The sequence below is a fragment of the Piliocolobus tephrosceles genome, chromosome X (assembly GCF_002776525.5).
Source record: "Piliocolobus tephrosceles isolate RC106 chromosome X, ASM277652v3, whole genome shotgun sequence".
Taxonomy (NCBI): domain Eukaryota; kingdom Metazoa; phylum Chordata; class Mammalia; order Primates; family Cercopithecidae; genus Piliocolobus; species Piliocolobus tephrosceles.
In genome coordinates, this window is record NC_045455.1 from 87870614 (window position 1) to 87883677 (window position 13064).

A 13064-nucleotide genomic window follows, 5' to 3' on the forward strand; every position below is an offset into this window, starting at 1 on the left:
TAATTCTCAATAGTCATAGATTGTTTCTGATAGCTTATACTGGATGAATCTCTTTTAGAACTCGCTGCAGAAACCCTGACTTCCCATCTGATGACAGCTCACCTGTCTAAATTCTTTGCCATTTTTTTTCCAGCTGCACAGAAGAGATCACAGAAGGAGTCTGGAATAGAAAGGCTAACAGAAAAGTGTTTGGCCAGTGGGTGTCGAGCAGCACTCTAAACATGAGCGAAGCCATAAAAGGGTTCCTGGTCAAGTGCTGTGCGTACAATTCCCTTGGCACATCTTGTGAGACGATCCTTTTAAACTCTCCAGGTACAACAATTGCTATTGTAATACTCCACCATCAGGAATTCCCCACTAGCAGTTAGTCCCCATCGCTGACTTTTACTTGGGGAATTTTACAGGAGAGTATAGGGTCAGTGTGTGAGAAAAGGTTTCTTGAGTCAGGCAAGAATCCCCAGACAGACTGTTTCGCAGGTTGGGGCGGAGTCCTGCCTGTGCCCTCGTGACTCATCTGTCACAGTGATGGGGAGAAGCAGAAACTCCCGGTGTGGCGAATCTCCATGCAAAGATCTAACTTTAGAGAGACAGATTTTGTCACTTGGAGTCTCTGTCATTTTCCCTTTTGATTAGCTTCCTTATTTGTCCTTAGCCTGCTGTTTTATAATTTTTGGTTTGCTTTTTAGAGCCCTCCTAAGTTAAACAATTCTGAAACCTGGCTGCCCACCCTAATAATTAGGATCACCAACCTCACAAAACTGACTTCTCCACTTTTATGTGAGACCTTCATAAAAGGGATGTGAACTTCTTTTTTTCTCTGATTTGTACATCCTGTAGGTTTAAATCCATGGTTTTTGTTGTTGTTGTTTTTTTGAGATGGAGTCTCGCTCTGTCGCCCAGGCTGGAGTGCAGTGGCGTGATCTCGGCTCACTGTAACCTCTGCCTCCAGGGTTCCAGCGATTCTCCTGCCTCAGCCTCCCAAGTAGCTGGGATTACAGGCACCTGCCACCATGCCCAGCTAATTTTTGTATTTTTTTGTAGAGATGGGGTTTCACCATGTTGCCTGGGCTGGTCTCTAATTCTTGGATTCAAGTGATCCTCCCACATTGGCCTCCCAAAGTGCTGGGACTGCAGGCGTGAGCCATCGTGCCTGGCCCAGATGTAATTCTTGTAACCCTAGTAAATGGTTTTAAAGAATGGATTCAGAATAATCTGCAATTTCTAGGGAGGAAACGTGTGCTTTACAGGGACATTGCCTGATTGTCTGCGGGGAGCAGAGTCTATGCAGAATGGTTGTGAGGACTGACAATGATTATCACTGAAACAGGATGTGAGAGATTATAATGAGTTGTCCACTATTTATAAAGTCACACAGGAATTCTGTTTCATCATCGCTGAGTGACACTCTTTTGTTGCAGGCCCCTTCCCTTTCATCCAAGACAGCATCTCATTCTATGCAACAATTGGTGTTTGTCTCCTCTTCATTGTCGTTTTAACCATGCTGATTTGTCACAAGTACAAAAAGGTAAAAGCAAAGGTAAAAATTCAGTATTCTTTCCTCCATCTGCAGAACGGCCTATTCCTAACTGACTCATCATTTCATCTCTGAAGCAATTTAGGTATGAAAGCCAGCTACAGATGGTACAGGTGACCGGCTCCTCAGATAATGAGTACTTCTACGTTGATTTCAGAGAATATGACTATGATCTCAAATGGGAGTTTCCAAGAGAAAATTTAGAGTTTGGTAAGAGTGGAATGTGCCAAATGTTTCTGCAGCATTTCGTTTCCATTGGGAAATCTTTACAATGCACGTACTCACCGTTTATCTCCGCAGGGAAGGTACTGGGATCAGGTGCTTTTGGAAAAGTGATGAACGCAACAGCTTATGGAATTAGCAAAACAGGAGTCTCCATCCAGGTTGCAGTCAAAATGCTGAAAGGTACAGTATAGTGGAAGAACAGCAACAAAGATGCACAAAAATAGGAGGCACGGTTTCCCACCCATGCCTTCTTCTCTTTTCCATCCTTTCAATGGTTACTGTTTGCCATGTTTCGAGGCTAAAAATGGAGTGGATTGGGATGAGTGTCAACCCAGTCATGAATACAAAATTCAAGTCATAAGTACAAAACTCCACCTCTTCTTCCACTTCTCTCTTTGTTTATTTTTATTTTATTTTATTTTATTGAGATAGAGTCTCACTCTGTCACCTAGGCTGGAGTACAGCTGTGTGATCATGGCTCACTGCAGCCTCCACCCCCCGGGCTCAGGCTCCTCAGCAGCTCGGGATACAGGCGCGCACCACCACGCTCAGCTGATTTTTGTATTTTTGGTGAAACAGGGTTTCACCATGTTGCCTAGGCTGATCTGAGCTCAAGCTATCTGCCCGCCTCGGCCTCCCAAAGTGCTGGGATTACAGGTGTGAGCCACTGTGCCAGGCCTATTTAGCTTTTATAGGCTTTGATATTTGGGGATACAGTTGCCACAGGCAGAAGTTCTTTCTTACGTCTGTGTTGTTGTTGTTTTGTTTTATTTTTAGAGACAGGATCTTGCTCTGTTGCCCAGGCTAGAGTGCTGTGATCATAACTCACTGCAACTTCGACCTCCTTGGCTCAAGCGATCCTCTCGCCTCAGCCTTACGGGAATGTGCCAATACAATTGGCTAATTTTGTTTTTTTTTTTTTTTTTGTAGAGATGGTGTCTCACCATATTGCCCAGGCTGATTGCAAACTCCTGGCTCAAGTGAGGCTGGCTTGGCCTCCTAAAGTGCTGGAATTACAGGTGTGGGTTGAAACAGACTCTGGTAGGACAGTAAATTGGGGCCCTTGGTATCCTCACTTCATTGCTCCATCCATTCCGATCTGGCTTCCAGCCCCATTGTTGGCCTCCCCATTACCACTGCTGACTCAGCAAAAGCACCTCCAGCTGGCTCTCTTGCTAAGGTCGACAGTGACCTCAAACCAAGCCTAATGAATATTTGTCAGTCCTCATTACTTGATTGTTCAGCATGAATTGATGCTGTTGACTCTTCTCTCCATCTAGAAACTTTCTTTCTTTGGGTTTTGTGTCGCCGTATTCTGGTTTTCCTCCCACCCCTCTGCCCTTCTCAGTCCTTTGTGAGCTCATCTTCTTCCATCCAGCTTTTGTTTTTGTGGCTGTTTTTGAAACACAGCCTTGCTCTGTCACCCAGGCTGGAGTTCAGTGGTGTGATCTCAGCTCACTGCAACCTCCACTTCCCAGGCTCAAGCCATCCTCCCACTTCAGGCTCCTGAGTAGGGGGAACTACAGGCTTATGCCAGCATGCCTGGCTAATTATTGTATTTTTGGTAGAGATGGGGCTTTGCCATGTTGCCTAGGCTCCATCCAGCTTTTTAGGGGTAGGCTTGCTACCTAAAGGCTTGCTCCTGGACCGCCTTGCATTTCTGCTCCACACACTCAACACAGTCCATGCCCACTATGCCCGTGATGTCCTCCCATACACCAATGGCCCTCATGCTTGCATCTCGCTGCGGAGCTTCAGGTTCATATATTAAATGTTTGGATGTCTCAAAGTTCCCTTTAACACAGTGTATCCAAGGTGAATTCCCCTAACCCTGGCCCTGCACCAGCAGTCCTCTCTGTGACTGGTAATGAATGCCAGTGAATAAATAACCACATTCTATATAGTTGGGCACACTAGAAACCCGTGACTTTTCCTTGACACCTTCCTCTTTCTAACACCATGTGAGCCAATCCTATCAGGTTTCCGCTTAGTGTCTCTTGATTCCATCCTCATCCCTCCGTCTCTATTACCACCACCCTAGTTGAAGGCTGTCTCCTGGACGAAAGCTTGCAAAGCAAGTTCCTGTATCCACTCTTGCCTCCCTTTGGTTTCTCCATGCTGAGGTCCAAGTGACAGTGATGAAAGGCTAAGCAGATCAAATGGCTTTCCTACTTCGCATTTCCTCCACCACCCGCATGGCTAGGCCGCCGCCGCCTCCCCACCTCTTGCTCTCAGCACCCAGAGCACTGGCCTTCTTTCAGTTCCCCCAGCACTGTCCTCCCGCCCACTGTGGGGCCTTTGCACAAGTGGATCCTTCTGCTTCCCCTTCCCCTTTCATGTAGGTATCTCCCACTGCAACCTCAGGTCTCAGCTTAAACACCACTTCCTCTGTCTCACACCACAGACAATATTGAAGCCCTTGCAATGTGCGACATTAACTCTCTGCAGACTTTCCCGCATAGAATCCGTCACCTTTGTCACGACGTGTTTAATATCCAGTTGCTGTCCCATCTGTCCAGTAGCCCCTGTGCCTCATGAGGGTGGGGTCTGTGTCTGTGGTGCTGTGCTCTCTCCTTTCTCGACCTCTGCGCACTGTGTCACAACCCTTGGCACCGTTCTCCTCCCGCTGCACCATGGCCAGCTCCAGTTTTTCTTCAGGACTCAGTTTAGACATTGAATGCTCCTTTCCCCACCCCTCCAAGGCTAAGGTAGCTGTCCCTTTTGACCCTACATAACCCCTGCATTCCTTTGCCAGTTTGCATTTTTTCTTTTTCCTTTCTTTTTTTTTTTTTTGAGATAGGGTCTCAGTCTGTCACCCAGGCTGGAGTGCAGTGGAGTGATCATAGCTTAATGCAAGCTTGAAGTCCTGGGCGGAAGTGATGGTCTGTCCACAGCCTTTCCAGTAGCTGGAACTACACGCATGCACCACCATGCCCAGCTAATTTCTATTGTATTTTATTTTTAAGTAGAGATGAGCTCTCGCTATTTTGCCCAGGCTGGTCTCGAACTCCTGGGTACCAGCAATTCTCCCACTTGCCTCAGCCTCCCAAGATGCTGGGATTACAGGCCCACACCTTGCCTGCCATATTGCATTTATGGCACTGTATTGTAATGGCTTATTTACTTCTCTGCCTTCTCCAGGAGACTCTAAACTCCAGGAAGACAAGAGTTGTGTCTTGTTTATCTTTCATTCCCCAGTGTCTAGGATATTGGCTCTTACACAGTAGGCACTCAATAAATACTTATTGAATGACTGAATGAAAGAGGTAATGGTATATGAAAGTGCTTAGAAGAAGCAAAGCATGCCGAAAAATGTAAGATATTATTTTAGCCATGAGGAATAGGACATGAACAAGTGAAAGCCCCGGATCCCTGTCCAGCGTGAAGCTGAAGACATGACATATTCCGGGGTCCCAGTGCCCACAGGAAATCCCACCCCCAAGCCAAAATCTTGGAAACAAGGATACCCCGAGAGCTTGCCCAAGCCAAATTAGAGGATGTCAGCACTGGAGAAGCTGCTATAAAGGTTAGGATGCCCTCCTGCACAAAATAATGGAATCTGGAAATCGAACCAAATCTTCACTGAATGTAAAGAAGAGTTACTATATCTGGAAGAAAAAAATCCGTTCACAGAGGGGTGGTGCCTGGAGCCTAGAGAGGGAAGTCCAGAGACCCTGCCCTTGCCCCTGTGGCTGCCCGGGCTCCCCTGACCAAGTGCACATCAGCCACAATGACAGGACCCCTGGATTCCACGGTGACTTTCCTCGCGCTGTGCTTCTAAGCCAGGTTACGAGTACAGTTTGCTGAGCTCTCTAGAATTCTCCCTAGAGAGAGAATGCATTGGCCAACCAATATGTTCCAGCCTGCTTGGCAGTTTTATTTCTCAATGTCAATTAATGGGTCTCTTGAGCACTCGGTAGTGGGAATTAGTTCTCTTTGACCTCCTCCCGTTGGACTTGCTGGCAAATCTAATGTTCTAGACCTGAGGGCCACGGGTTAGAGTCAACCACGCTCATGACACTGCTATCTTCTCTCTCTCTGACTACGACAAATCCAAGAGTTCAAACAAACAAAAAGCATATTTCTCCCTTCTGTTAACTTGTACTAAGGAGGAAAAGCATGTGTTATTATTTTGTTTGCTAGTTTTGAGGGCCAACTGTAAGAATTTTTATTTTGGTAGGTAGAGGAAAGTCCTGTTGAAAGCTGCATCACCAGATTCAACATTTATAATATAGCCTTTGTTTTGTTTTGTTTTGTTTTGTTTGAGACAGAGTCTCACCTGTCACCCAGGCTGGAGTGGTGCAGGGGCTCGATCTCAGCTCACTGCAACCTCCGCCTCCCCAGTTCAAGGGATTCTCTTGCCTCAGCCTCCTGAGTAGCTGGAATTACAGGTGTGCGCCAAAATGCCCAGCTAATTTTTTGTATTTTTAGTAGAGACACCATGTTGGCCACCATGTTGGCCAGGTTGGTCTTCAACTCCTGACCTCAAATGATCCACCCGCCTCGGCCTCCCAAAGTGTTGGGATTACAGGTGTGAGCCACTGCGCCCAACCCTATACCACACTCTGAATTCTGCCTTAGGCTGAGCATACCGGCTCATACCTATATTCCCAGCACTTTGGGAGGTGGATTTGGGAGGAGTGCTTGAGTCTAGGAGTTGGAGACCAGCCTGGGCAACATGGTGAGACCCCATCTCTACAAAAAATAAAAAAAATTAGCAGGGCATGATGGTCTGTGCTTGTAGTACTAGTTACTTGGAGGACTGAGGTAGGAGGATCACTTGGGCCCAGGAGGCAGAGGCTACAGTGAGCTGAGATTGCACCACTGCACTCCAGCCTGGGTGACAGAGTGAGATCCTGTGTCAAAAAAAAAAAAAAGAAAAAGAAAAAAAGGAAAAGGAGAAATTCTGACTTAAAGCACAGGATATTGTTTGTTTGTTTGTTTGTTTATTTATTTATTTATTTATTTATTTATTTATTTATTTATTTATTTTGAGATGGAGTTTCACTCTTGTTGCCCAGGCTGGAGTGCAATGGTGTGATCTCAGCTAACTGCAACCTCTGCCTCCCACGTTCAAGCAATTCTCCTGCCTCAGCCTCCCAAGTAGCTGGGATTACAGGTGCCCACCACGCCCGGCTAATTTTTGTATTTTTGGTAGAGACGAGGTTTCACTATATTGGCCAGGCCAGTCTCAAACTCCTGACCTCAAGTGATCTATCCACCTCGGCCTCCCAAAGTGCTGGGGTTACAGGCATGAGCCAACACGCCCGGCTTCTCTCATAATTTTGAATTTAAATAATGCAGATTGACTCTGAGCTGAGAAAATTTTTAATTTATTTAATGACATAAAATTTGTATGTTACTTGAGTTTTATGTTTTTAATGCTCGTTTCTTTGACAGAAAAAGCAGACAGCTCTGAAAGAGAGGCGCTCATGTCAGAACTCAAGATGATGACCCAGCTGGGAAGCCATGAGAATATTGTGAACCTGCTGGGGGCGTGCACGCTGTCAGGTAACCTACTGCCACCAAAATCACCTCATCAAAAAGACTGTAGCCTGATGACAAAGAGGATGTTTGTTCTCTCTCTCTTTTTAATTCTTTGTCTTTTCTCAGTCACAGTGTGAACTCTTAAACCCCAGTGAAATTAGACACTGAGCACTCTGTAAATCAGAGGGGTCAAAATAAAGAATGCCTCATTCACCCGCTATGTCGGGATATATTGCATAATTCTCACCTGCTTAAAACAACAACAGCAACATTGCAAGTACATTTGGTGGTGTCTGTGCTTCTCCCCCAGCTTGGAAGCTGGTGCACAGGCGTGGTGAGAGTGGTTATAGAGCCTGGCCACTGCCCCAGTTGGGCTGCCGTCAAATATGGCACAGCCCAGCTAGGATATCAGACTTTACTTTCCCACAATTCTCTGGGGGCATGCCCTCTGATCCTCTCTCTTCTGCCTAGAAATGCCCAAATGATGTGCCCAAGGTTCATTCTTTCTGCAGCAGCAGGCCTGGGGCTGGTACTGAAGGAAAGGAAAAAGAAGAAAGTGAATCTGAGAGAGGATTGGGAATATATTTCTCCCTTCTCAAGCAAACGGCAAATTAGCATATAGTTACCAAGTGTTCACCTATAATACACAGCTAGAACATTACTTTCAGTTGCAAACTGGAGAATCCAGGAGGCCAGTGGTATTGGTGAGGCCACATGTACAAACAAGGGCCACAGAGAAAGTCAAGAAGATGATGCTTTCCAAAGGAATTTGAGCAAAAGCTGAAACTGAATTTAAAGTATAAGAAGAGATAGGCTCAGAAAAAGTTGTACTGTCCCCAAGGCAGTAGAGAACTGAGCCGTCGGAAGAGTATGTTGTCTGTTACATAGACTTCTGAAATAACAGTTTGCTTTGTGTATGCCTATAATTGAAACTGTAACTATTTCAGGACCAATTTACTTGATTTTTGAATATTGTTGCTATGGTGATCTTCTCAACTATCTAAGAAGTAAAAGAGAAAAATTTCACAGGACTTGGACAGAGATTTTCAAGGAACACAATTTCAGTTTTTACCCCACTTTCCAATCACATCCAAATTCCAGGTAAGAGGCTGGGTCAGGGTTTCATAATTACACATCATAGAATGTAGACAAAGCGTGCTGTTCAAACACACTTCGTTGACCAGTTTTTAAAGGCCTCGTGTGGTCTGTGGGTCCTGCAACCTAGACATTTCCTGAATCTTTGCTATAGTTTCCCTGTTGACATGGAACAATAAGCCCCGTCCCTTTCCTTCAGTACAGGTACTATAGCTGAGCTAGCCTCTCTCCACCCATGCCTGCATCACACCCTAGATGCCCATTTAGTTTGGGGAAAGGTGCATTATTCAGTCTTTCAGGACACCTGGTTGCCTCACAGGTGTTGGTAGAAAGAATGAAGACTTTTTCCAAAGTCCTTAACATATTCAAAGAGAATAGCTCAGGTCCTGGGACTACTGCGCAGAAGAAAGCTGAACTCAAATTGGATTCTAAAATATTAGGATGGATTGATTGACACGTGATGGGGACACAGTAAAGTAGCAGTAACCCTGTCTCTGCTCTATGTTTATCCTCTGCATCTGTGGGAACCCTGAGAGATGCTTGATCCTGCAGGGATTTATTGCTTTAGCGGGCGTAAGTGAGGGCTGTAGGAGTTTGCTGGGATCTCCTCCTCATCCTTGAACTTTCTTGCTAATTACTTGAGCATCATGGCTTTGTGCCTTGGAGCATTCTGTTTTTTTTTTTTTTTTTTTTTGAGACGGAGTCTCGCTCTGTCTCCCAGGCTGGAGTGCAGTGGCCGGATCTCAGCTCACTGCAAGCTCCGCCTCCCGGGTTTACGCCATTCTCCTGCCTCAGCCTCCTGAGTAGCTGGGACTACAGGCGCCCGCCACCTCGCCCGGCTAGTTTTTTTTTTGTATTTTTTAGTAGAGACGGGGTTTCACCGTGTTAGCCAGGATGGTCTCGATCTCCTGACCTCGTGATCCGCCCGTCTCGGCCTCCCAAAGTGCTGGGATTACAGGGTTGAGCCATCGCGCCCGGCCTGTTTTTTTTGAGACAGAGTTTCACTCTGTTGCCCAGGCTGGAGTGCGATGGTGTGATCTCGGCTCACTGCAACCTCTGCCTCCCGGGTTCAAGTGATTCTCTTGCCTCAGCCTCCTAAGTAGCTGAGATTACAGGCACGCACCACCATGCCCGGCTAATTTTGTATTTTTAGTGGAGACAGGGTTTCACCATGTTGGTTAGGCTGGTGTCGAACTCCTGACCGAAGGTGATCTGCCCACCTAGGCCCCGCAAAGTGCTGGAATTACAGGCATGAGCCACCGTGCCTGGCCGAGCCTTGGTGCATTCTTATTTCCCTACCTGTGTGGAAGCTCTCCCTTATTCTGAAGGGTATTTGTTTGTCGGAGACTTTTTTCTTTACCAGGGGCTTTTTAGGGATACATTTGAGAGTCCCACCTTTGTTTTCTTAGAATGTAAGTTTTAGTGCAGGCCTCTGGCCTTCAAGGTCTGACACAGAGACCCAGTGTCTTAAAGCCACCAGGCTCCACGGAGATTCCCATGCACATTCATGTGCAGCTGCCCTTAACCCGTGCAGGCTTGTCACACCAGTCCTCCCCTTTACACTTGTTTCTCAGCTCATTGTCTAGAAATGAGAACTCTGTAAAGCCACTCACATTCTGGAACAGTGGGGCTTATCCTACTGAGTCAGATGTGTGTGACCAGCATCCACTGGTCAGTACTTAGCCTCTTTGATTCATTCTGTTCATGGGAATATTAAATACACTGAAATTATTCCTTTTGGAATATTTGTGGTCTGAAAGCATGAAGCCATTTCCTAAAGATATGTAAATTGTCAATTGAGTGAAACTCATCTATTGGAATACATTGAGTCATGATCTATTTATAATTCCTACAGAGTTCCTCAGGGAAGAACTTTTATACATATACCTTAAAAGAGATTTGTATTATTGCTATTTATTAATTTCACAGTAAAAAGAAATGAGCTTTACAAAGGCAAACTGGAAAAAAGAAGGATAGAGAAACACTTACAGGACTCTCGGGAAGATCTGTATTATGTGAGGGAAAGTGGGCTGAGTTCAGAAACCAAAGAATGAGATCGATGTGAGCCCTGGTTCCACTCGAATCATATTTATCTCCCGTGCCTAATTTCTCTTTTATAAAATGCCACCCATCTTGTAGGTTGTGGCAAGGATTGAGTGAGGTCCTTTTTGAACTGTAAGATTCTATACGGAAAACAGGGATTACTTTTATCTTAGACTGGCAAGCCCAGTTACACAGATAATGTACACAAAAAATGGACAAATGGATGGTGTGCTTTTAATTTAAAAGTCAGTTTATAACTAGAATCCATTTATTTGATGAATTACATTTTTAAAATAAAATGTCTGCTGAGAAGAAGAATGTAAATAATGAAAAAACAAATTTTTCTAACAGCATGCCTGGTTCAAGAGACGTTCAGGTACACCCGGACTCGGATCAGATCTCAGAGCTTCATGGGAATTCATTTCACTCTGAAGGTAATATTTTATTCTAAGTAGTAGCGCTTTAAAATGGAAATGAATGCCAAAGTTTTATGTTAGCTATTTTTTTAAAAGTGTGTAAACACAAAAACATTTTAAAATTTGTTAATTGTCAGATGATAGTCAGTTTGTATAATGGAGCTTTTACGTCAACATTCAACTAATAAACACTGAGGACTATTTTATTTGGTCAGATTATTCATTTAAAGTCATATACTGATTAGAGCCATCTTATTACCTGAGAAGTGGAAGAGATGAGTTCCGAAGTTACATAGAATTTGGATTAACTTCTGCTTACTTCGCTTTCTGACTGGATGACTTTGGACAAGTTATGCGACCACCAGAATCACAATTTTCCTATTTACAAAATAGGCCTAACACTACCTTCCTCACAGGACTGTTAGAAGGAGTAAATGAGGGGCTGGGCGTGGTGGCTCATGCCTGTAATCCTAGCACTTTGGGAGGCCGAGCCAGGCAGGTCACCTGAGGTCAGGAGTTCAAGACCAGCCTGGCCAACATGCAAAACGCTGTCTCTACTAAAAATACAAAAATTAGCTGGGTATGGTGGTGCACGCCTGCAATCCCAGCTACTTGGGAGGCTGAGGCAGGAGGATCGCTTGAACCCAGGAGGTGAAGGTTGCAGTGAGCCGAGATTGCACCACTGTATTCCAGCGTGGGCAGCAGAGTGAGACTTTGACTCAAAAAAAAAAAAAAAAAAAAAAGGCCGGGCGCGGTGGCTCAAGCCTGTAATCCCAGCACTTTGGGAGGCCGAGACGGGCGGATCATGAGGTCAGGAGATCGAGACCAGCCCGGCTAACACGGTGAAACCCCGTCTCTACTAAAAAAATACAAAAAACTAGCTGGGCGAGGTGGCGGGCGCCTGTAGTCCCAGCTACTCAGGAGGCTGAGGCAGGAGAATGGCGTAAACCTGGGAGGCGGAGCTTGCAGTGAGCTGAGATCTGGCCACTGCACTCCAGCCTGGGCGACAGAGCAAGACTCTGTCTCAAAAAAAAAGGACGGAGTAAATGGAAGAATATGAAATGCACAATACAGTTTATAAAATGGGATAGATGGGCCAGGCGCGGTGGCTCATGCCTGTGATCCCAGCACTTTGGGAGGCCGAGGCGGGTAGATCGCAAGGTCAGGAGATCAAGACCATTCTGGCTAACACGGTGAAACCCTTTTGTACTAAAAATACAAAAAATTAGCACGAGCCTATAGTCCCAGCTACTCGGGAGGCTGAGGCAGGAGAATCCAGTTGCAGCGAGTCGAAATCGTGCCACGGCACTCCTGGGCAACAGAGTGAGACTCGTCTCAAAAAAAAAACCCCAAAGGAATCGACGCTTAATTAATATTAATTCCTTTCCCACTCTGACAGCCCTACCTAGTACAAAAGGGAAGGATCTAAAACTCCTGACTAATCAATCAGGAGGTCATCGGTCATCAAAGCGATTCCAAAGTTTATCTCTAACCAAAACAAGTTTCCAGTGACCCTTGGTAAGCAGCATAAACAGGTCAGCTCTAATGCTGCTGGGAAGATAATGCCATAGCTTCATGTGTATGTCTTAGCACCTCACCTAACTCTGGCTAGAATAACCTCCCCAAAGAGATTTAATAAGGCAACTTCTTAGGGTTTTGGCAAAAGTGAAGACTGGCTCTATTTTACAGATGAAATTGAATATGAAAACCAAAAAAGGCTGGAAGAAGAGGAGGACTTGAATGTGCTTACATTTGAAGATCTTCTTTGCTTTGCATATCAAGTTGCCAAAGGAATGGAATTTCTGGAATTTAAGTCGGTACGCTCCTTTTAAAGAAAAAACAAACCAAAAAAAAAACATTCAAAAAGATGTGCTTCTATATTTTTTCTTGTTTGTTTTAACTCGTATCCCTTAAAGTCTACCTTTTCTCCCCCGTTCGCTGTTGGAGTCATCTAGAACGTTACCTTGGCTCTTGGCTAATTGTGGTAGCATAAAGGCTTGGGATCCCCCGTGAGGTCACGGCTAGCACAGCCCTCCCAGCCTGCGCAGAGTCCCCTGAAACTTCCAGGACTGAAGGTCGAGATAGGAAGTCCTCAGAAATCCTTCCGCAAAACAAAGCATGGCATTGTCAGTCCCTTTCTGAACGGCTGTTCAGGTTGCGCCCTGCATGTGGGCGTTCACTCAGGGGATGAGTGGAGGCTGAAACCCAGCCAGCCACCCTGCGTGTCTTTGTCTGATTTGCACCCCACGTGCTGTGGGCTGGCA

At 45.5% G+C, this 13064-nt stretch overlaps 1 protein-coding gene across 2 annotated transcripts in view; it reads left to right on the forward strand.

Moving 5' to 3' along the window:
• Window positions 1–13064, forward strand: part of FLT3 (fms related receptor tyrosine kinase 3) — a 102838-nt gene that overhangs the window by 71401 nt on the left and 18373 nt on the right. For both annotated transcript variants that reach the window (XM_023208738.1, XM_023208739.1), the window contains exons 12-19: window positions 134–312; window positions 1419–1525; window positions 1612–1744; window positions 1835–1939; window positions 7160–7270; window positions 8194–8347; window positions 10736–10818; window positions 12490–12617. In XM_023208738.1, coding sequence (XP_023064506.1) covers window positions 134–312; window positions 1419–1525; window positions 1612–1744; window positions 1835–1939; window positions 7160–7270; window positions 8194–8347; window positions 10736–10818; window positions 12490–12617 — 1000 coding nt within the window. The remainder of the gene's footprint in view (window positions 1–133; window positions 313–1418; window positions 1526–1611; window positions 1745–1834; window positions 1940–7159; window positions 7271–8193; window positions 8348–10735; window positions 10819–12489; window positions 12618–13064) is intronic.